Below are 24,891 nucleotides of genomic sequence, written 5' to 3' on the forward strand. Positions count from 1 at the left end.
GGGTACACATTAGCAGGAAGCTGAATCAAAGATGGAGAGACCACTGCTGGCCTCAGATATGGGATTTGGATGTTCCAAGTGGCAACTTAACCACTCTACCAAATGCCCACTCATCACCTATTTTTGACCTATAAAAACAGCAGTTTTGGGGCCTGCGCTGTGGTGCGTCAGGTTAAAGCCCTGGCCTGCAGCACCAGCATCCCATGTGGGTGCTGGTTCGAGTCCCGGCTGCTCCACTTCCAATCCAGCTCCCTGCTAATGCACCTGGGAAAGGAGCGGAGAATGGCCCAAGTCCTTGGGCCCCTGTACCCATGTGGAATACCCAGAAGAAGCTCCTGGCTCCTGGCTTCAGATCAGCGCAGCTCCAGCCGTTGTGGCCATTTGGGGAGTGAACCGTTGGATGGAATACCTCTCTCTCTCTTTCTCTCCCTCTCTCTGTAACTCTTTCAAATAAAATAAATCTTTAAAAAAAGTAGGCCAGCATCGTGGCTTAACAGGCTAATCCTCCACCTTGTGGCGCCGGCACACCGGTCCCTGTTAGGGTGCCAGATTCTATCCCGGTTGCCCCCCTTCCAGGCCAGCTCTCTGCTATGGCCCGGGAAGGCAGTGGAGGATGGCCCAAGTCCTTGGGCCCTGCACCCCTATGGGAGACCAGGAGAAGCACCTGGCTCCTGGCTTTGGATCAGCGAGATGCGCCGGCCGCAGCGGCCATTGGAGGGTGAACCAACGGCAAAAAGGAAGACCTTTCTCTCTGTCTCTCTCTTTCTCACTATCCACTCTGCCTGTCCAAAAAAAAAAAAAAAAAAGTTTCATATGGAACCTAAGAAATATGTATAAAAATAAAGAAAGGTTTTTAAACCATGAATAGTATTATGGCGTGACTCTTTTGAGTCATGCTTTTTTTGTGGACTCTTGGATATCTTTTTCTTATCAGTTCATGTAGATCTATCTTACTGTTTTTAATTGACTACTCTGTGTCTCCCTCTCTCTGTAACTCTACCTCCTAAATAAATAAATAAAATCTTTTAAAAAAGGGAAATATATTATTTCTTAAAAATAGTTTTTTTTATTTAAAGATTTATTTATTTGAAAAAGAAAGAGAGACATAGAGAAGAGAGAGATCTTCCATTCGCTGGTTTACTCCCCCCAGATGGCTGCAACCATCATGGCTGGGCCAGGACAAAGCCAGCAGCCAGGAACTTCATCTTGGTCTCCCAACAGGGTGCAGGGGCAGAAGCACTTGAGCCATCTGCTGCTGCTTTCCCAGGCACATTGGTAGTGAGGTGGATCTGAAATGGAATGGCAAGGACTTGAATCCGTGCCCAGATTGGTTGCTGGTGCCTCAGATGGTAGCTTAACCTGCTGGCCCCAGGTATTTTTTTCTAATTAATACCTCTATAATGTTTGAGTGTGTGTGTTTTTTTTAAAAGAATTATTTTATTTTATTTGAAAGACAGAGTTTCAGAGAGAGGTAGAGCCAGAGAGAGAGAGAGAGAGAGGTCTTCCATTCCACTGGTTCACTCTCCAAATGACCACAACGGCCAGAACTGAGCTGATCCGAAGCCAGGAGCCAGGAGCTTCTTCCAGGTCTCCCATGTGGGTGCAGGGGCCCAAGGAGTTGGGCCATCTTCTACTGTTTTCCCAGGCTGTAGCAGAGAGCTGGATCGGAAGTGGAGCAGCTGGGACTTGAACCAGTGCCCATATGGGATGCTGGTGCTGCAGACTGGAGCTTTAACCCACTGTGCTACAGCGTTGGCCCCAAGTGTGTTTTTTTAAAATTCTTTGGAATTTTCTTTTTATTTTCTTTTCCTTTTTACTTCTTATGGTTAATTTCAAAGAGAAACATGAGCCTTCATTGATCATCTTTAACCAGATGTCTATATTTATTTATTTGTATATTTGCATAGTGTATTTCCAAATAAATGATGTTGGATTTGGAGGTAACATGTTTTATTGAAAGCAGTCTGAATGTAGATTACTTTACACTTTTTTTTTTTTTTTTTTTTTGACAGGCAGAGTTAGAGAGTGAGAGAGGGAGAGACAGAAAGGTCTTTCTTTTTCCATTGGTTCACCCCCCAAGTGAACATGCCGCTACGGCCGGCGTGTTGCGTCGATCCAAAGCCAGGAGCCAGGAACTTCCTCCTGGTCTCCCATGCGGGTGCAGGGTCCAAGCACTTGGGCCATCCTCCACTGCCTTCCCGGGCCACAGCAGAGAGCTGGACAGGAAGAGGAACAACCGGGACCGAATCCGGCATCTCAACCAGGACTAGAACCTGGGGTGCCGGTGCCGAAGGCGGAGGATTAGCCTAGTGAGCCGCAGTGCCGGCCTTTACACTGTTTTAACCAGTTGTTTTTTGTGTGTGACTTTTGTGGAAAGCTTTAACTGTACAAATATTCCTATGCATTTAGAGATTTAAGCTTTAAAATAGTACTACTTTTGATTGTTATAATGTATTTTCAAACATATGCCAGTTTTAAGCAGTTGTTGTTAGAAAAGAAGCAGAATAAGCGGTGGTATGATTTGATGTAAGTTGTTAAATATAAGGAAAAATCTGAAGTACTTTGATTACTACTACTGCTGTTAGTACCACTGTTACTTCCCTGATAATGATAATGGTGTAATAGCAACAGTATTTATTAGGTACTTGTGTGTTAACTACTTAGCATAGTGGTACTTCACAGAACAAGGTAGGTGCTTTTATTTATTTTATCTTTGAAGTTATACAAAAAATCATAAACAAAGTGTGCTATAGGCAAAATGTTAGAAATAGAGCTTTGATATAGTAAAAAAAGGTTTCCTATTCTTTTTTATTTCCTTAACTCTTCTTGCAGGTAGAAAAGCACCCCTGTTGTGGGTGTCATTAGTACTGCTTCTGTTGGCTAACACACATAGCTGTGTGACTTTGACATCACTAATAAAGGAATTACACAGTGTTTATTACTTCAGGATGAAGGACATTGTTGTGTACTTTATGAGAAAATTGAGGTGAAGTGAAGAACATTACAGAAAGTGACTAACTTTGATACATGTGGTGGAAATTTAAGTTTTACTCATCTGTGGCATTGATTCTCATTAGGGTTACAGGAAAGGGCGTGTTTTTTTTTTTTTTTTTTTTTTAAGATTTATTTCATTTATTTGAAAGAGTAACAGAGGGAGAGGTAGAGACAGAGAGAAGGGTCTTTCATCTGCTGATTCGTTCCCCAGATGGCTGCAATGGCCGGAGCTGCACCAATCCTGAGGCAGGAGCCAGGAGTCTCCTCTGGGTCTCCCATGTGGGTGCAGTGGCCCAAGTGCTTGGGCCATCTTCTACTGCTTTCCCAGGCCATAGCAGGGAGCTGGATTGGAAGTGGAGTAGCCAGGACTCAAACCGGCACCCATAAGGGATGCTGGCACTGTAGGCAGCGGCTTTACCCACCACACCACAGCGCCAGCCCCTCCCTTCAACTCTTGAATCATTGTTGCATCAAACAGCTTTTCCTGATGGGAGACTGTTTTATTGCAATGGCATAGAAAAAAGCTTATGAATTTTTTATATAAGTAGTAGTTTCAAACTCTCTGTGTATCAGATTACTTCACAATTTTTATTCATTTATTTATTTAGATGTATTTGTTTAATATGTTTGAAATACAGAGAGAGAGACAAAGAGATATCCCTTCCGTCTGCTGGTTCATTCCCCAGATACCAACAACAGCTGTGCAGGGCCAGGCTGGAGCCAGGAGCCAGGAAGTCAGTGTGAATCTCTCACATGGGTGCTAGAGATCCGACTTGTGCCTCCCAAGGTGTGCGTTGGTAGGAAGCTGGAATGGAACTGGAGCTGGGACTTGAACTCAGGCACTCTGATATGGGATGTGGGCATCCCAAGAGGCATCTTTTTTTTTTTTTTCTTTTTCTTTTCTTTTTTGACAGGCAGAGTGGATAGTGAGAGAGAGAGACAGAGAGAAAGGTCTTCCTTTTTCTTTTTCTTTTTTTTGACAGGCAGAGTGGACAGTGAGAGAGAGACAGAGAGAAAGGTCTTCCTTTTGCCGTTGGTTCACCCTCCAATGGCCGCTGCGGTAGCGTGCTGCAGCCGGCGCACCGCGCTGTTCCGATGGCAGGAGCCAGGTGCTTCTCCTGGTCTCCCATGGGGTGCAGGGCCCAAACACTTGGGCCATCCTTCACTGCACTCCCTGGCCACAGCAGAGAGCTGGCCTGGAAGAGGGGCAACCGGGACAGGATCGGTGCCCCGACCGGGACTAGAACCTGGTGTGCCGGCGCCGCAAGGCGGAGGATTAGCCTGTTGAGCCACAGCGCCGGCCAGGTCTTCCTTTTTCCATTGGTTCACCTCCCAGTGGCCGCTCCAGCGGGATGCTGCGGTCAGTGCACCACGCCAATCCGAAGCCAGGAGCCAGGTGCTTCTCCTGGTCTCCCATGGGGTGCAGGGCCCAAGCACTTGGCCATCCTCCACTGCACTCCCGGGCCACAGCAGAGAGCTGAACAGGAAGAGGAGCAACCGGGACAGAATCCGGGACCCCGACCAGGACTAGAACCCGGTGTGCCGGTGCCGCAGGTGGAGGAATAGCCTAGTGAGCCGTGGTGCTGGCCCCCAAGAGGCATCTTAACAACTGTTCCAAATGCCTATCCTGGGGATCTTTATTTAAGTAGATTCCCTGACTCCAGTTACTGTAAAGAAGTTCTTGAATTGTGGTATGCCTGCATAAGAAGTACATTTTCCAAAGTTTGTTTATTTGAAAGCTAGAGTTACAGAGGGTTAGATCTTCTCTCCACTCCTCAAATGGCCAGAACGTTCAGGATTGGGCCAGGCTGAAGGCAGGAGCCAGGCGCTTCATCTGGGTCTCCTACATGGGGACAGTGGCCCATGTGCTTGGGCCATCTTCTGCTGCTTTCCCAGGTGCATTAGCAGGGAGCTGGATCAGAAGTGGAGTGGCTGGGATTCAAACCGGCCATATTGGTGCCCACATGGGATGCCGATGTTGCTGGCAGCAGCTTAACCCTCTGTACCACAATGCCTGCCCCAAATAATAAATGTTTTTTAGGGCTGTATAAAGGAAGAGGTAGGGGAGATTTTTGTGTTTGAGAATAGACAGTCTAATTGACTTGCTGTACATTTTGAAGGGTTGCATTCAGCTTTACTACGTCTTCTTGCAACTAACTACCCACATTTATGTATTGTGGATGACTGGATCTGTGAAGAAGAAATCACAGGGACTGATGCTTTGTTAAGACGAATGCTCCTGACCAATAATGCCAAAAACCACTCTCCTAAACAGCTCCAAGAAGGTAAAGTAAATTGACACAATTTTGACCTGTTTAATAGTATGAAGAGATGCTGGGCTAATAAAAAAATCTTCTAACCATACAAAGTTTTCTTGGGCATATTGTGAATTACTCTTTAATTACCTTAAATACTTCTCTGAGTTTAAGGTGTTTTAACCATTTTTTTCATATACATTTGGATCTTTTTCCCTCATGGGTCCAGTGTTATATCCCTGCAATGCTGGTATAGGTATTAGGAATATCAGAAACTAGTTAGAAATAAATGGAATAAAATAGAGCAGTATACTTAATTGTTAAAGGATAATGCTGTAGTTTAGTACTTTTGACTAGAAATATGTGAACCACATTATATACCTTCTAGTAGCTACATAAAAAAGAAAAAGGCCAAATTAATAATTATTTAACCAATTATATCTAATGTATTTTTTTAAAGAATATTTATTTGAAAGGCAGAGTTACAGAGGGAGAGGCAGAGAAAGAGAGAGAGAGAGAGAGAGAGAGAGAGAGAGATCTTCCACCCACTTGTTCACTCCCCAAATGGCCACAATGGCAGTAGCTGGGTGGACCCAAAGCTGGGAGCCTGGAGCTTCTTCTAGGTATCCCATGTAGGTGCAGAGGCCCAAAGACTTGGGCCATCTTCTACTGCTTTCCCAGGCCATAGCGGAGAGCTGGATGGGCAGTAGAGCAGCTGGGATGTTGGCACTACAGGAGGTGGCTTTACCTGCTATGCCACAGTGCCGACCCCTCCAGTGTTAATTTATCATGTAGTCAATATGAAAATTGAGATTTCTGCTTTACCCCCTACATAAGTCTTTGTGATTTGGTATATATTTTATGCTTATTATACATTAGCTTGGACTAGCTACATTTCAGGTACTCAGTAGCCACATGGGTTAGTAACTACTCTATTGGAAAGCATAGATCTAGATATTTTTTAGTAATACCAATCTACTGGATGCCTACATTCTGAGAAGGGAGCCACTCACCTGGAGGAAAATATAAAAAGTTTGAACATTTCAAATGAGTTTTAACTACCAAAAGCCATGCTTTGGTGTATTTTCCTGTTTCAGTCTTTTTATTTCTAAATTTATTTTATTTGTTTGAAAGGCAGAGTGACAGAGATGAGTGATAGATGGAGAAAAATCTTCCATCCACTGGTTCACTCCCCAAATGGCCACAATGGCTAGAGCTGGGCCAAGTGCAAGCCAGGGATCTTGGAGTTTCACCTGGATCTCCCTTGTTGGTTGCTGAGGCCCAAACACTTGGGCCCTCCTCTGCTTTCTCAGGGAAGCCGGATCAGCACTGGCCTCACCATCCTCTTTTTTTTTTTTTTTTTTTTTAAGATTTAATTATTTATTTGAAAGTCAGAGTTACAGAGAGAGAGAGAGAGAGAGAGAGAGAGAGCTCTGCATCTGCTGGTTCACTCTTCAGTTGGCTGCATTAGCTGGAACTGCACCGATCTGAACGAAGCCAGTAGCCTTGAGCCTCCTCTGGGTCTCCTACATGGGCGCAGGGGCCCAGGGATTTGGGCCATCCTCCGCTGCTTTCCCAGGCCATAGCAGAGAGCTGGATAAGAAGTGGAGCAGCTGGGACTCAAACCAGTGCCCATATGGGATGCCAGCACTGCAGGCGGCAACTTTATCCACTACTCCATAGTGCCGGCCCCCTCCCACCGTCCTCTCTTTAAAGTTAGCCTGAATCACCATGAAAATAAGATTGATCTTCAGGGCACTGATGGGATTTAAAAAATATTTTTGTTTGGGGCTGGTGGTGTGGTGTAGCACGTAAAGCCATTGCCTGCAGCACTGGCATCCTGTATGGGTGCCAGTTCGAGTCCCAGCTACTCCACTTCCAATCCAGCTCCCTGCTAATGGCCTGAGAAAGCAGTAAAAGATGGCCCATGTCCTTGGGCCTCTGCATACACATGGGAGACCGGATGAAACTTCTGGCTCCTGGCTTCTGGCGTTGGCCTGGCCCAGCCCTGGCTGTTGTGGCCATTTTGGGAGTGAACCAGTAGATAGTGGGTCTGTCTCTCCTTCTCTCTCTGTAACTGCTTTTCAAATAAATAAATAAATAAATATCTCTTAAAAATTTTTGTCCTTTATTAAAGAACAGCTGTTCTTCCATAAATTTTTCTTACAACCCTTATTTTAAGTTGAGTCACTACTATAGCTAGGATTGAAAGTTTTGCTTTTTAGCAGTTTTCTTGATTTATTTTGCCTTTGGTCTGAGAGAGCAATATTACTCCCTCCTTGGTAAAGTTTATGGAATTTAGATTGATTGTTAAATTTGTTTTCTTTTTTAGCATTTTCAGCTGTTCCAGTAAGTCACACACAAGTGATGCAGATTATAGAACATTTGACTCTACTGTCTGCTAGTGAACTTATACCATATGCGGAAGTATTAACATCCAACATGAATCAGCTATTGAATTCAGGTGTCCCACGGAGAATTCTCCAAACAGTCAATAAATTATGGATGGTTCTTAATACTGTGATGCCTAGAAGGTAAGTTCAGTCCATTGTTACATGTGGTAGATAAATGTATAGTGGTGATAATATGCAAAAATATAAACTTAATTGTTGAAAGAAAATTTTCATGAGGTTGCTTATGTTAACATATCTCCTTTTTAAAGACTACTAGTAAAAGAGTTGTTATAACAGTAAGGAAAAGAGTAAACATTTTTTACTTTTTAAAATTTTTAGTTTTAATTTTTAATTGTTTTTTAGCAGATTCAGTGTGATTTATAGACACAATTCTAAGAGCATAATATAATGAAAAACATAAATTTCATCTTACGAAATAGAAGAAACCTTAAAGTATTTCCAAATTCTTTAATAGAGCGTTCTTTTTTTTTTTTTTTTAAATTTGCCCTATCCATGGTCAAGCTCTGGTTTTCTTTCTTCCTTTTTTTTTTTTTTTTTTTTTTTTTTTTTTTAAAGATTTATTTATTTGAAAGAGTTACACAGAGAGAGAAGGACAGGCAGAGAGAGAGCGATCTTCCACCTGCTAGTTTACTCCCCAGATGGCTGCAACGGCTGAAGCAGTGCCAGTCTGAAGCCAGGAGCCAGGAACTTCCTCCAGGTCTCCCATGTGGGTGCAGGGGCCCAAGGACTTGGCCAACTTCTACTACTTTCCTAGGCCATAGCAGACAGCTGGATCAGAAGTAGAGCAGCTGGCCCCAGGGCATTCTTATGTATAGTCATTTGTAGCTAATTATGATTTCGATTACCATTGTGTGTGTGTGTGTGTGTGTTTAAGATTTATTTTTTATTTATTTAAAAGGCAAAGTTAGAGAGAAAGAGAATGTTTTAGAGATCTTCCATCCACTGGTTCACTGACCAAATGGCCACAATGGGCCAGGCTGGGCCATGCCTAAGCCCAGAACCTAGAGCTTCATCTGGGTCTCTTATGTGGGTACAGGGACCCAAGCACTTGGGCTGTCTTCCCCTGCTTCCCAGGTGCATTAGCAGGAAGTTGGATCAGAAGTAGAGCAGCCAGGTCTTGAACCAGTACCCATATAGGATGCCAGTATCACAGGTGGAGGCTTAACCTGCCATAACACTAGCTCCCACCATTGCATCTTACATCAAATCAGTGGTTCTAATTTTTGATGCATATAAAATTACCTGGGGATTAGAAGTTTTGACAATTAAATCAGAATTTCTGTGTATGGAGTGATGCATCAGTAGTAGTAGTATTTTTTTTTAAGATTTATTTTATTTATTTGAAAGAGGAACAGAGATAGGTAGAAACAGAGAGAGGGAGAGAGGTCTTCCATCGCTAGTTCACTCCCCAAATGGCTGGAGCTGATCCTATCTGAAGCCAGGAGCTTCCTGTGGGTCTCCCATGTAGATGCAGGGACCCAAGGACTTGGGCCACTCTCCACTGCTCTCCCAGGAACATTAGCAGTGTGCTGTGTTGGAAGTGGAACAGCCCACATTGGATGCTGGTGCTGCAGGCTGGGGCTTTAACCTACTGTGCTGCAGTGCCAACACCATCAGTATTCTTGAAAATATTCTCTAGGTGGTTCCAATATCCAGCAATATTTGGAGAACTTCTTTGGTCATTGGATCTCTGCTGATTGCATCCTTGACACCTGTTCATATCTAAAAATTTGGAATACTGAATTTGATTTATCTGAGATTTAGGAAAAAAAAAAAAGTTACTTGAAATTCAGTGATTGAGAGTGAGGATGAGGCAGAGAATTGAACCAGCACTTTAATGTGGGATATGGGTATCCAAAGTGGCAGCTTAGCCCACTGTGCCATGATGCCTACCCCTATTTATTTCTTTTAAAGATTTATTTATGTATTTATTTGAAAGGAAGAGAGAGAGAGAATTTTCCATTGCTGGTTCACTCCCTCAATGGCTGCAACAGCTGGGATTGGCCCAGGTTGAAATCAGGAGCCAAGAACTCCACTGGGGTCTGCCATTTAATTGGCAGGGTCCCAGGTACTTGAGTCATCATCTTGCTGTCTCCGTACATAGCAGGGAGCTGCATCAGAAACAGAGCATCTGGGGCCGGCGCCGCGGCTCACTAGGCTAATCCTCCGCCTTGCGGCGCCGGCACACCGGGTTCTAGTCCCGGTCGGGGTGCCGGATTCTGTCCCGGTTGCCCCTCTTCCAGGCCAGCTCTCTGCTGTGGCCCGGGAGTGCAGTGGAGGATGGCCCAGGTCCTTGGGCCCTGCACCCCATGGGAGACCAGGTTAAGCACCTGGCTCCTGCCATCGGATCAGCTTCTTCTGTGTCTTCCATGTGAGTGGCAGGGGCTCAAACACTTGGGCAATCCTCCACTGCTTTTCCCAGGCCATTTGCAGGGAGCTGGATTGGAAAAGCAGCTGCTGGGGCTCATACTGGAGCCCATATGGAATGCTGGCGTTGCAGGTGGCGGCTTGACCCACCATCCACAGCGCCATTTCTCCTGAATAGTTTTAACTACCTCCAGTTTTATTTATGAATTGTTCTGTTGTTTAAGGATATTAATAATAGCTGTGTTTTTTTTAAAATTTTTTTCTTCTGATCCTTATGTTTTCCATTTCTTTGGAGTTTTTGTTTTTTCAGTTTTTATATTTTAAGCTGTGTCAAATCAAAGCATTCTTTGAATGTCTGCTGATTCTTGGCTGTTCGTTGATATTTATGAGTGAGTTTTATGTGTGAGGTAAGACTGGTGGGCTCTTGGACTTCACTGTGATAGATCAGGTAACCTCCATATTGATAGTTCGCTTAGTTATTCTGTTGTATATCAGTTTAGTAACCACTTTTATTATTTGTTATTATCTAATTTCAAAGTAGTATTTCATATTGAGACTGTGATGATAAATATAAATTAATGGCTTACATTCTGAGGGCAGATGCTGTTTCCAGTGTTTGGATAAGTATTATTTCATTTGCAGATGAACAGTTCAGACAGGTTTAATGACTTACAGTCATAGAGCAAGTGTTTTGTAGCTGAGGTATTAATTTTAATTTTCTGTGTTATGATTATTCCATTACAGCAGTGAATTTTTTTTAAAGATTTATTTATTTATTTTTTAAATTTTTGACAGGCAGAGTGGACAGTGAGAGAGAGAGAGAGAGAGAGAGAAAGGTCTTCCTTTGCCATTGGTTCACCCTCCAATGGCTGCCGCGGCCGGCGCACTGCGCTGATCCGAAGCCAGGAGCCAGGTGCTTCTCCTGGTCTCCCATGCGGGTGCAGGGCCCAAGGACTTGGGCCATCCTCCACTGCCTTCCCGGGCCATAGCAGAGAGCTGGCCTGGAAGAGGGACAACCGGGACAGAATCCGGTGCCCCGACTGGGACTAGAATCCAGTGTGCCGGCGCCATAAGGCGGAGGATTAGCCTGTTGAGCCACGGCGCCGGCCGATTTATTTATTTATTTGAAAAGCAGAGTTACGGAGAGGCAGAAGCAAAGAGAGAGAAGTCTTGTCTTTTCTTTTTTTTTTTTTTTTAAGATTTTTATTTATTTATTTGAAAGAGAGAGTTACAAACTGAGAGGGAGATACAGAGAGAAAGGTCTTCCTTCCGTTGGTTCACTCCCCAAATGGCTGCTATGGCCGGCGTGCTGCGCAGTCCGAAGCCAGGAGCCAGGTGCTTCTTCCTGGTCTCCCATGTGGGTGCAAGGGCCCAAGCACTTGGGCCATCTTCTACTGCTATCCCAGGACATAGCAGAGAACTGGATTGGAAGAGGAGCAGCCGAGACTAGAATCTACAGCACCCATGTGGGATGCTGGCACCGCAGGCGGAGGATTAACCTATGGTGCCAGCCCTGAGAGAGAGAAGTCTTCCATCCACTGGTTTTACTCTCCAAATGGCCTCAGTGGCCGGAGCTGTGCCAATCCAAAGCCAGAAGCCAGGAGCCAGGAGCTTCTTCTGGGTCTCCCAGGCGGGTGCAGGATCCCAAGGACTTGGGCCATCTTCTGCTTCTTTCTCAGGCCACAGCAGAGAGCTGGATTTGAAGTATAGCAGCTGGGACTCGAACATGCACCCATACAGGATGTTGGCTTCGCAGGCAGCGTCTTTACCTATTATGCCACAGTGCCGGTTCCAGCGATGAATATTTTTGAGACTACTGTGTGTTTACTGTTTTGTCTTCATTTGTTTCAGAGATGCAATAATGAATTAGATAGCTGTAATTTTTCACTTTTCCTGGTTTATTCATACTTGTTTTCTAATTTTTTACCTGAATATTAAGTTGCTAAAATAGAAACAACTGGATGGCTACAAATTTCAGTTATAATATAGCTGTTTTGAATATGTAATCTTTTTTTTCATCAGGTTGTGGGTAATGACAGTTAATGCACTTCAGCCTTCGATAAAGTTTGTACGACAGCAAAAGTATACTCAGAATGACCTGATGATCGATCCTCTCATTGTCCTACGGTGTGATCAGAGGGTTCATAGGTATGTGCCGTATGAGTTTCAATTTTGTTATGGAGCTATACTTTGGAGAGTGAAAAAAAAATGTAAGAAATTCAGTTTAAACTGTGTTTTAATGTCTTTGCAGATAACTAGGTAACATGACCTGTGTGATTTTTTGTCTTTTATTTATTTTTTAGTATGTTCATGAACTACTTCAAAAAGTTCATGAAAAAGTGGAATTAAATGATAAATTTATTGTGGTATAAGACAATTTTGAAATCCTACATGGTTTTTCCATAGTATTTTTCGAGAATTTAAAAAAAGTTTTATTTATTTATTTATTTGAAAGGCAGAATAACAGAGAGAGAGAGAAGAGAGAGAGAGAGAGAGAGAGAGAGACTGAGAAAGAAACAGAAACAGAGAGATCTTCCATCACTGACTCACTCCCCAAACGCTTATAAGAGCTGAGGCTGGGCCAGGCTGAGGCCAGCAGCATAGAATTCTAACCAGGTCTCCCATATGGTGACAGGAACTTAAGTATCTGAGCCATTACCTGCCACCTCCCAAGAAGCTGGATCAGAATCAGAGCAGAGACTTGAACTCAGCCCTCCTATGTGAGATGCAGGTGTCTCAGCAACGTATTTTAAAGTCAGAGTTAACACAGAGAGAAAGAGAGAGAGAGAGAGAGAGAGATCTTTCTTCCTCTGGTTCACTCCCCAGTTGGCTGCAACAGCTGAAAACTGCGCTGATCTGAAGCCAGGAGCTTCTTCCAGGTCTCCCACAAGGGTGTAGGGGCCCAAGGACTTAGGCCATCTTCTGCTGCTTTCCCAGGCCATAGCAGGGAGTTGGATCGGAAGTGGAGCTGCCAGGACATGAACCAGCGCCCATATGGGATGCTGGCACTGCAGCGATGGCTTTTACCCGTTACACCATGGTGCTGGCCCCTCAAGCAACATCTTGAATACTGTGTCACAACACTTGCCCCCTTTTCATGAGATTTTTGAATTCCCCTTATTTGCATGAATTTCAAAAAATTGCACCAAAATAAATGTCTTAATTCCATGTAGCATGCACTTTCAGAAGTAATCCTCTATGTTAATAAGTAAATATTTCATAATGTCTAAGGAGATGAACAAAAAGAGGAGATGTTCAGTAAAGTCTTCTTCTTATATCTCATGCTGACACTGCTAAAACAAAATTCTTCCTTGGCCTTTTGCCCCAATCCCAGTCCCATCTCCAAAAGAAACTTTGTTATAGTGGTTAATAGATAGCTTTGCTTTTGTATGTACTTAGAAATTTATAAATAGAAATTTCAACTTTTTTTGGTTTGGGTGGTTTAAAAAATTTTAGTAGTACTGTAGTGTAGGCATTGTTATTATTTTAAGATTTATTTATTTAAAAGGCAGAGTTAGAGAGAGATGGAGAGACAGAGAAAGAGACGTTTTCCATCTGCTAGTTTACTCCTCAAATGGCTGCAATGGCCGGAGCTGGGTTGGTTTGAAGCCAGTAGCCTAGAGCTTCTGTGTCCCACACATGGGTGCAGAGGCTCAAGCACTTGGGCCATCCTCCCTTGCTTTCCCAGTGGAGCTTGGGCCGGCACTGTGGTACAGCGGGTAAAACTGCCACCTGCAATGCCAGCATCCCATATGGGCACTGGTTTGTGTCCCGGGTGTTCCACTGATCCTGCTCCCTGCTATGGCCTGGGAAAGCAGTAGAAGATGGCCTAAGGGCTTGGGCCCCTGCACCCATATGGGAGACCAGGAAGAAGTTCCTGGTTTCTGGCTTCAGATTGGTCCAGCTCTGGCCATTGAGGTCATTTGAGGAGTGAACCAACGGATGGAAGACCTTTCTCTCTGTCTCTCCCTCTGCCTTTCCTTCTGTAACTCTGCCTTCCAAATAAATAAATCTTAAAAATGTGGAGTAGCCGGGACTCAAACCAGTGCCTATATGGGATGCTGGTACTATAGGCCATGGCTTAGCCCACTATGCCATAGTGCTGGCCCCTGTAGGCATATTACTATTATTATTATTTATACTTACTATGCTTAATATGTTTTTCATATCAGTATGCATAGTTCTGCCTGCTGCTGTTCCATGTACTTGTATTGTGTGCCAGGCCTGTCCTTTGGAGACTGCTTCAAATTGGTTAAATTTGAGAATAATTTTTAAATAAGCACTCTAGGTGATTCTTCAGTTTTGGGAAGCATTGCCATGGTTTATTTAACCATTGACATATTAATGGCCATTTACATGATTTCCAGTATGTCAGTTATTAACACAGCTATAATGCTATTAATGCATACATTGTGGTTCTCTCTGTGATAAGAAGAAGTGGAATTTCTAGATTTATCTAAGGGCATGACATTTAAAATTCTAATTGTTACTAATTTTTCTTCTTTGTTTCCTTTTTTTATAGTTAATGCATATCTGTTTTTATCTCATCTGAATTTAGTCTCAAAGTCTTCCTCTAAGATTCTTACAGATTAAATTTAGATGAAATAAAAATAGAAGAGCCTTTGAGGAATGAATAACTGTGTACGTGTTTTTTTTTTTCCTTTTTTTTTTTTTTTTCCTTTTTTTTTTGACAGGCAGAGTGGATAGTGAGAGAGAGAGACACAGAGAGAAAAGTCTTCCTTTTTGCCGTTGGTTTACCCTCCAATGGCCGCCACGGCCGGCGCATCACACTGATCCGAAGCCAGGAGCCAGGTGCTTCTCCTGGTCTCCCATGCGGGTGCAGGGCCCAAGCACTTGGGCCATCCTCCACTGCCTTCCCGGGCCATAGCAGAGAGCTGGCCTGGAAGAGGGGCAACCGGGATAGAATCCGGCGCCCCAACCGGGACTAGAACCCAGTGTGCCGGCACCGCAAGGTGGAGGATTAACCTGTTGAGCCACGGTGCCGGCCTGTGTACCTGTTTTATTAATGAGAAAACAGAGGCTTAGTGACATGCTTTTATGTTAAGTGGATGAATCACTCATGGAATACATCGTTGTTTTACTCCAAAGAAGAAACAGGAATAGAAAGAATATTTATTCTAGTTTCCATCTTATCAGTAATAGAATATACCTCTTTTTTTTTAAAATTTTTATTTATTTATTTATTTTGACAGGTAGAGTGGATAGTGAGAGAGAGAGAGACAGAGAGAAAGGTCTTCCTTTTTGCCGTTGGTTCACCCTCCAATGGCCACTGCGGCCGGCGCATCTCGCTGATCCGAAGCCAGGAGCCAGGTGCTTCTCCGGGTCTCCCATGCGGGTGCAGGGCCCAAGCACTTGGGCCATCCTCCACTGCCTTCCCGGGCCATAGCAGAGAGCTGGCCTGGAAGAGGGGCAACCGGGATAGAATCCGGCGCCCCGACCGGGACTAGAACCCAGTGTGCCGGTGCCGCAAGGAGGAGGATTAGCCTGTTAAGCCATGGCGCCGGCCTATACCTCTCTTTTTTAAATAAAACAGATTTATTTATTTATATGAAAGACAGCGTTAGAGAGGGAGAGACAGAGTAAGAATGATCTTCCATTTGCTGGTTTATGCCTCAGATGGCTGCAACAGCTGGGACTAGGCCGGACTAAAGCCAGAAGCCAGGAGCTTCTTCTAGGTCTCCCATCATCTTCTGTTGCTTTGCTATGTGCATTGCCAGGAAGCTGGATCAGAAGTGGAGCAGCTGGGACACAAACTGGCACTCATGTGGGATGCTGGTGTTTTAGGCTGTGGCTTAACTTGCTATGCTGCAACAGTGGCTCCAGAATATGCCTCTTTAAAAAACATTTGAGAGGTGAAGGAGAGAGAGATGGAGACAGAGAAATAGAGAGACAGCACTAGTATCCAGTGGTTTGCAATTCAAATGCCATATATTGAACCTGGAGTCCAATCCAGGTTTCCATGTGTGTGACGGAATCTCAGCTACTGAACCATCACTGCTGCCTTCCCAGGTTAGCATGAAACTGGAGTCAGGATCCAAAGCTTGTTATGAAACCCAGTTACTCTGATGTGGGACGTGGGTGCTTTAATCAGTGGTGTAGATTCCTGTCCATAGTATGACTCCTTAAGGACTGCTTTATGGGTTCATTTCTGAGAGTTTTGCTGGAAACAGAACTTTTTTTTTCTACAGAAGAAAAAGGGAATGTCTTTTCTCTAAAGCTTACAGATAATTTGATTTTAACTGATAAGGTGAGATGGGTAAGACTATGTAATCTTCACATATACAGAATGAGAAATAATAGCAAATGTTACTTTAGAGAATGAATTTTTCCATGAGAAAACTTATTATGATGTGCTGTTCAGGGTTTTAATGACTTAAATCAGATTTGTCATATTTTGGTTAATTTGCAAATTTATATTCTTTATTATACATTTTTCTTTTCTTCTTGTTTAGATGCCCCCCACTAATGGATATTACTCTGCACATGTTGAATGGATATCTTCTTGCGTCTAAAGCCTACCTTAGTGCTCATCTGAAGGAAACAGCAGAGCAAGATAGGCCGTCCCCGAATAATACAATAGGTTTAGTTGGACAGGCTGATGCCCCAGAAGTTACCAGGGAAGAATTGAAAAATGCATTATTGGCTGCTCAGGTAAGTTTTACTAAAGTAAAATTAATTATTGATAATAATATAACTCTTCCTTCCTTCCTTCTTTCTTCCCCTCCCCTTGCCTCTCTCCCCTCTTCCCCCCTCCTCCCCTACCTCTATCTTCTCCTCCCCTCTCCTCCCTTCCCCCTTCTCCCCTCCCCTCATCTTATCTCCCCTCCCCCTAGACAGAGGCACAGAGAGAAGTAGCAAGAGACAGATAGAGACAGAGAAACCCCATCCACTGACTTACTTCCTGTGATGGAAGTCTTGGAGCCTAGTCAGGTTTCCCATGTGAGTGGTAGAAACCCAACTAAAATTCAGTCAAAAAGAGTAAAAGGTTTCCTGTTAGTGAAAACAGTTAAATAGGAGGCATATTATCCCTTCCATGTACATCAGTAACATATTGCGCATTCCTTTTATTACAGAATCTATGACAGAATAATGCTGTTACGTTGCTTCTGAATACCCCGTGGACTAATCTTCATGATACTCTTTTTTAACATTTTAAGCATGAATAATCATCATGATAAAAATTTAATAGCCACTTAGATGAGATTTATATTTTAACAAAATACAAGGGGGCTGGTGCTGTGGTACCAGAGGTTAGACAATCATTCTCTATTTCTCCTTCTCTTGCTGTCATTCTGCCTTTCAAATTAATAATAAATAAATCTTTTAAAAAATGTGAACACATTTAAACCAGCAGAGGGGGCCACTGCCTGCAGTACTAGCATCCCATATGGGTACCAGTTCAAGTTCCAGCTGCTCCACTCCTTTAAAAAAAAAAAAAAGATTTATTTTTACTTGTTTGAAAGAGTTACAGAAAGGTAGAGAGAGAGAGAGAGAGAGAGGTCTTTCTTCTGGTTCACTCCCCAAACGCTGCCTATATGGGACGCTGGTGTTGGTGGTGGTGGCTTAATCCACTACACCACTATGCTGGCCCCAAAATAGTTTTTTTTTTTTTTTTTTTTTTAATATTTTATTTACTTACTTGAAAGAATTACTGAGAGAGAGCTCTTCCATCCGATGGTTCACTCCCCAAATGGCCACAACAGCCGGAGCTGAGCTGATCCAAAGCTAAGAGCCACAGGGTCTTCCCTGTGGGTGTAGGGGCCCAAGGACTTGGGCCATCTTCCACTGCTTTCCCAGGCTGTGGTAGAGAGTTAAATCTGAAGTAGAGCAGCCAGGACTTGAACTGGTGTCCATATGGGATGCTGACACTGCAGGCCGTGGCTTTAGCTTCTATGCTACAGTGCCAGCCCCATCCATAATAGTTTTTTTACGTGTGCTGATTTTCATGAGGACAGAGTGAATAATTTTCTTCAGATTCTTGAGGAGTTCTTGACCCATCAAAGACTACTGCTCTATAAATTGCTCAGTTCTGCTCTTAGAACTACCTCTTTGTATGTCTGCTTAAGCAACTAGTTATTTTATCATTCTGTTCATGTGAAAACAAAATCAGATTTGTTTTTAAACAGTTTCTCAAAAATGTTTTCTATTCACTGTGTTTTATTTCCTTGTAGGATAGTGCAGCTGTCCAGATTCTCTTAGAGATTTGTTTACCTACTGAAGAGGAGAAAGCAAAGGGTGTGAATCCAGACAGCTTGCTAAGGAATGTTCAAAGTGTTATTACCACCAGCACTCCAAGTAAAGGAACTGAAGAAGGAGAAGACAATTTGCTCTGTAACCTTCGAGAAGTTCAGTGCCTTATCTGTTGTCTGTTGCACCAAATGTACATTGCAGATCCTAACATTGCTAAGCTTGTTCACTTTCAGGTCTGTTTTCAAAGGGTGATGCCTGGTGGTTGAGATTTATTTTTCTTGAGGGCTATGAATTACAAAATTAATAGGGATACTTTAGAGATAACGCAGTGATCACGATCTTCTGAAATATGGGAAAAATTCTAGATTTTTAGAGATTTTTTTCAACCTAAAACTTATTCAAATAATTACTCTATGTAGGACATTGTGTATTCTGAGTAAGAATAAGGAAGTGAAATCTTTGTTTGTATTTTGTCTGTAATTACCTTATATTTTGTTTCTGATTTCTTCCCTTTCTTGTTGAGATAGGGTTATCCATGTGAACTTTTGCCTCTGACAGTCGCAGGTATTCCATCTATGCATATCTGTCTGGATTTTATTCCTGAGCTTATTGCACAGCCAGAACTTGAAAAACAGGTAATGAGCATTTTGGTACTTTTGGAAAATTTTTATCTGTTAATAAAACATTTTAGAGGCCAGCGCCGCTGCTCAATAGGCTAATCCTCTGCCTTGCGGTGCCGGCACACCAGGTTCTAGTCCCTGTTAGGGTGCCGGATTCTATCCCGGTTGCCCCCCTTCCAGGCCAGCTCTCTGCTATGGCCCGGGAGTGCAGTGGAGGATGGCCCAAGTGCTTGGGCCCTGCACCCGCATGGGAGACCAGGAGAAGCACCTGGCTCCTGGCTTTGGATCAGCACGATGCGCTGGCCACAGCACAATGGCCGTGGTGGCCATTGGAGTGTGAGCCAACGGCAAAAGGAAGACCTTTTTCTCTTTCTCTCTCTCTCACTGTCTACTCTGCCTGTCAAAAAAAAAAAAAAAAATTAGAATTTGTATTATTTAAAGATATAAAAACATAATATTTGTATTTTTTATTACAGATATTTGCCATCCAGTTACTTTCTCATTTATGTATCCAGTATGCATTACCAAAGTCACTTAGTGTGGCTCGTTTAGCTGTCAATGTCATGGGAACTTTGCTAACAGGTTGGTAGCCAATCATAATCAATAAAAAAATCTTCTAAAATAAACTTGTACATATATTTTATTTTTTTTTCTTTTTTGCTTTTGTTTAAAGATTTATTTGTTTGGAGAGAAGAAAAAGAGAGGGAGAGAGGGGTCTTTATCTGCTGGTTGCAATGCTGGGCTGATCCACATGGAAGTGAAGACTGGGGTTCTATTGAGTCTCCTACTTGGGTGGCAGGGGTCAAGCACTTGGACCATCCTCTGCTGCCCTCCCAATTGCATTAGCATGGAGCTGGATTGGAAGTGGGGCAGCTGGGACTTGAACCAGTGCTGATATATGATGCTGGCATTGCAGGCAGCAGCTAAGCTTGCTGTGTTACAATGCTGGCCCCTAAATTAATGCATATATTTTCTGAGGGTATTGGCGACTGGGGGCTGGGCCAGGCTGAAGCTAGCAGCCAGGAGCCTCTAGTCTCATTTGGCTCTTCCTTTTGGGTGGCAGGGGCCCAAGCACTTGGACCATCCTCTGCTGTCCTCTCAGGTGCATTAGCATGGAGCTAGTTCAGAAGTGGAGCAGCTGGGAGTTGTACTGGTACCTATATGGGATACAGGTGTCGAAGGTGGAAGCTTAACGCGCTGTGCCACAATGCCAGCCCTGTCATTCATAACATGTTTTGAATTTTGAATTATTCTCATTTTGAATTATTCTTCATTTGAAAATATATATATTGTAAAATGTGAGTTGTAGTATAGAAGAGGTGGATAGACAACTTTTCTTTTGTTGATGAATATATATATATGAACAATATAAATCTACTTTCTCAGTATGTCAGTAGAAAACAAGTTATGATTTATTGCAAATGATCAGAGTTCTAGAAAAATATAATCATATAGATATGTAGATAATGTACATCTGTAAGATAAATATATTTGTTGTTTCCTGAAGTTCTAAAACATATCCTAAGATTTTAATCACCTTCTGGTTTATAGAGTAAAATGGTATGAAAATAAACTACTTCAAACTATGTGAACTATAATTCATTCCTTTAAAGTTATGACTTATAACTTAGTATTCTTTCTCAGTGTTCCCATAATACTCTGTTGATTTTCTTTCCTTTGTATATGCTTCATATTGTAATAATTTGTAGTGGTTAGGAGTTTATGGCCAGTGCCGTGGCTCAATAGGCTGATCCTCTGCCTGCGGCGCCAGCACACTGGGTTCTAGTCCCGGTCGGGGCACTGGATTCTGTTCCAGTTCCCCCTCTTCCAGTCCAGCTCTCTGCTGTGGCCCGGGAGTACAGTGGAGGATGGCCCAAGTGTTTGGGCCCTGCACCCCATGGGAGACCAGGAGAAGCACCTGGCTCCTGGCTTCGGATCAGTGCGGTGCGCCGGCTGCAGCGCACCGGCTGCAGTGGTCATTGGAGGGTGAACCAATGGTAATGCAAGACTTTCTCTCTGTTTTTCTCCCTCTCTCTCTCTCACTGTCCACTCTGCCTGTTTAAAAAAAAAAAAAAAAAAAAAAAAAAAAGAGTTTATACTATCTGCATGTAATCCTACCTCTGCCACTAACTGGCTGTGTGACCTTAAACAATTTTATTAATCTCTCTAAGCTTTAAGAGTTTTCTCAAATGTAAAATGGGTATCTTATAAGAAAATTAAATGAAAGTATGCATGTTATGCACTTATGATAGTGTTTGGGCAAAATAGGAATTGATTTCTAGAATGTTGCTGCTAGATTGTCAGCTTTTGGAAGGCAGGGGCTGGCTGATCCATAGAAAACTTAGTGATTCTAGCATGGACTTAGTATTTAAGTGGGCCGTCTGCATTGAATATCTAAAATAAAAAATTCTGTTTTGTTTCTTTCCAACAGTTTTAACACAGGCGAAGCGGTATGCCTTTTTCATGCCAACTCTGCCAAGTTTGGTCTCTTTTTGTAGAGCATTTCCTCCACTTTATGAGGATATAATGTCTTTGCTCATCCAAATAGGGCAAGTTTGTGCCTCTGATGTTGCCACTCAGACAAGAGACATCGATCCAATTATTACACGTAAGTGCTATCATTTTCAAGATTTATCTTAATATCTCAAACAAGAAAACCAAATTCCCTTGTAGTTTTCATGTCTTAATTTGTTTTTCATTCCTAATGTTTTTAGGTCTTCAGCAAATAAAGGAGAAGCCAAGTGGATGGTCTCGAATCTGTAAAGATCCATCTTATAAAAATGGATCCAGGACACTGGAAGTATGGATCCTGATGTGCAGCTCTGTCATTGTATTGAAAGCACAATAATTGAAATAATAAACATGAGTGTTAGTGGAATTTAGAAAAAAATTAAAACAAAAAATTGAAGCCGTTTGCTGCATATACCCAATATGAATCTGCATCTTATACAACTTTAAACTGAATGGAAACAGTAATGTCTTGGAATCACTAAATGATTCAGTTCCACATGCATACAATTTAAGAGAATTATGCTTGCTTGTATTTGATTGGCACGTCTTTGGATCTCCTTTGCTGGTATGTTTATATTGTAGCAGCTGGGCTTTTTTCCATTGGGAGCACACTTAAGGAACTGTACTGAAATGGAATTTGGCCTTGTATTTAGCTTTTGAAGTGAAGAAAGACTGCCATGCCTTTAATTTAATTTCTTATAAAAATGAGTCTATTGGGTAGCCCTACTGTTTATTTTAACTGTGAGTTTGTAACACAGGATGTCAAAGATGGAATGATGGGAGGGAGAAAATGGGATCAAGGAAAAGGAGAATTCAGGAGAAATTAGGAGTTAAATACTCAGAAATCTCAGAGACTTGCAACGCAAGTAATAATGATAATAATGGAACTCTAGTTCTTAAGAAACAGTATTGTGAAGGCTTTAAAAAGGCAAGTAGCTTTTGTAAATGATTTCATAGAATTACGGAGGGGGATTTAAAGATTTTACATATTTGCTTCAGTTTTTACTAATATATGAAGCCATAAGTTTAAAGAAATACTTGAATAATTTGGAATTTTAAGAAACCGGTTTAAAAGTGTTTACAGAAACACCTGTGCAAAGAAGAGCCTGAAAGGAGGTCTCATTTAGTTTTTTTTTTAATTTATTTTTGTAATGCTTTATTAACTTATCTAATGCTCAGAGGACGGAAATATATATCAAATTAAATGAGATTTAGAGCAATAAGACTCACTGGATTAAAGAGCTTTTGGCTTGTCATCATGACTATAATTCACGTTTACTTTGAGAACATCTTTGAGAAAATATACACAGTGTTGGAACCTCAGGAAAAATTGAAATGTGGAAAATACTGTTTTGCTGAAGAATTTTGCAGTCCTCTGTTAGTAACTTCCATTGGTTAGGTAGATGCATTCAGGTAACCCATCATCCTCATTAAAAAAAAAATTAAATATCCGACATAGATGGTACTTTCCTTTGCTCTCTGAGATATACCTCAATTACATACTCCCCCCCCCCACCCCCCCAGCACTCAAAATAGACCTTTTCATTTGTAAAAGAAGTCAGGAAGGCGGATAAGAAGGTGTTTTTTTAAGGGAAAAACATTAAATTTAACTTCAGCCACTTCACTAGCAAATCATCACATCTCATTTTCCTCTTTTGTAAAATGGGTTTAACTACTGGCCCTACCTCACAAGGGTATTCTCTAGGAACGAGTTTGTAGCTGTTTCAAATCATGAAGTGCATAATATCATATGTGGTAGGGATATTTATAACTTTTTATTAGATGTTTAATGTTCAATTAAGTAATTTTGATGTGAAAAACATACATGCTAAAAAAAAAATCCCACAAGGATTTTCCTATTTTGGAACAAGGCCGTTTTGTAGTCCCTGAAGAGCAGACACAGCCGCTCCTGTTTGCTCTGTTGCAGTACTTTGCAGTTCTTTATGTGAATAGGTGCCCCGGAGTCTGAAGGGGCTCAAGTATGTTTTCTAACTACGTGCAGTGCAGATTTCATGGACCAGTTTTTCAAGACCGGTCAAAACCTGCTGTGTGAAAATAATAACATGCTGTTTTTCATCAGATTTGTTGATGATGTAAATAAAATATGTAAATACATTAGTAAATGTTAATATTCCTGTATTTTAAGTTAAGGTTATAAAATTTGTCACAATGTGATTTTTTTATTCAAGTGAAAACAGATGTGTGCAGCTATTTTGCATATTGACTTATAAACATTCATATTCTTTATTAAGTGAACTTGTAGTTTTTTGTGTTTCATTCCACTACTGTTGACCTGAAAGGAACAGTTGAAGGGACTGGAATGTCTGACTGGCTCCAAGGTCTACCGTGTATCCCTTGTTGTTATGCCACATACATTGTGTTTAATGAGATTAGAGCGGACTGAAAGCCTTAGGAAATTAGGAGAGGGAAATGAGAAAAGTTACCCTGGGGCAATTATTTTAAAGTTTTGATGGTTTAAAATGACTTTTTTTTTTTTTTTTAAAGATTTTTAAAAATTTATTTCAAAGGCAAGAGTTACAGAGAGGCAGGGCGGGGAGTAGGGGGGAATCTTCCATCTGCTGGCTCATAACCCAAATGACTGCAGTGGCCAGAGTGGGACTAATCCAAAGCCAGGAGCCAGGAGATTTCTCTGAGTCTCCCACGCAGGTGCAGGGGGCCCAGGGACATGGGCCATCTTCCACTGCTTTTCCAGACCACAGCAGAGAGCTGGATGGGAAGTGGAGCAGCCCGGACCTGAACCAGGGCCCATATGGGATGCTGGCACCTCAGGCGGTGATTTTACCTGCTATGTCACAGTGCCAGCCCTTTAAAAATTTCTATAAGCAAAACAACAATTTGAAAGTATTTTTAAAGATTCAGTAAACATACTTCATCCCACTGTCTTAATAAATTTCTCCTTCAGCTCTGCCTATATTTTTTCACATTATTAAATTTGTAACACTCAGAGTCTGCTTTTTTCACTTTAACATTTTTGCAAATTGTTTAATTTTTATAATATTTTTGGCTTCATAACCTATGGTATTGATATATCCTAACCACCTCCCTTTGAGTGAACCACAATATTTTTATTATTAAATAATACCCAAGTTGTTTTATTTTTAAAGATTATTTATTTGAAAGGCAGAGTTAGAGAGAGAAGGGAGAAGGGGAGAGGGAGAGAATCTAACACCTGCTGGTTCACTCCCCAAATGACCACAATGACAGGGGCTGGCCCAGGCCAAAGCCAGGAGTGAGGAGCCTCCTCTGGATTTCCCACTTGGGTACAGGGGCCCAACTACTTGGGCCATCTGCTGCTTTCCCAGGCACATTAGCAGGGAGCTGGATCGAAGTGGAGCAGCTGGGACTCTAATGGCGCCCATGTGGGATGCTGGAGTTGCAGGCAGACTGCTTAATCCACTGTACCACATCGCAGGCTGCATGTTAATATTTCAGTATTACAAAACGGCACTGTTGTCAATTGGGGTATTATCAGTTTTTATTTTAGGTTTCGTCTGGGAT

General features: G+C 42.3%; 1 protein-coding gene across 1 annotated transcript in view; it reads left to right on the forward strand.

Moving 5' to 3' along the window:
* Positions 1-23,623, forward strand: part of INTS2 (integrator complex subunit 2) — a 67,463-nt gene extending 43,840 nt beyond the window's left edge. Inside the window, 10 exon segments of the mRNA XM_062215822.1 lie at positions 5,115-5,279; positions 7,582-7,783; positions 12,053-12,178; positions 16,504-16,702; positions 18,223-18,474; positions 18,769-18,876; positions 19,338-19,443; positions 21,293-21,469; positions 21,576-21,647; positions 21,650-23,623. Coding sequence (XP_062071806.1) covers positions 5,115-5,279; positions 7,582-7,783; positions 12,053-12,178; positions 16,504-16,702; positions 18,223-18,474; positions 18,769-18,876; positions 19,338-19,443; positions 21,293-21,469; positions 21,576-21,647; positions 21,650-21,744 — 1,502 coding nt within the window. The 3' untranslated portion in view covers positions 21,745-23,623.
* The last annotated feature ends 1,268 nt before the right edge of the window (positions 23,624-24,891 follow it).

Source organism: Lepus europaeus, chromosome 18 (assembly GCF_033115175.1).
Source record: "Lepus europaeus isolate LE1 chromosome 18, mLepTim1.pri, whole genome shotgun sequence".
Lineage (NCBI taxonomy): Eukaryota > Metazoa > Chordata > Mammalia > Lagomorpha > Leporidae > Lepus > Lepus europaeus.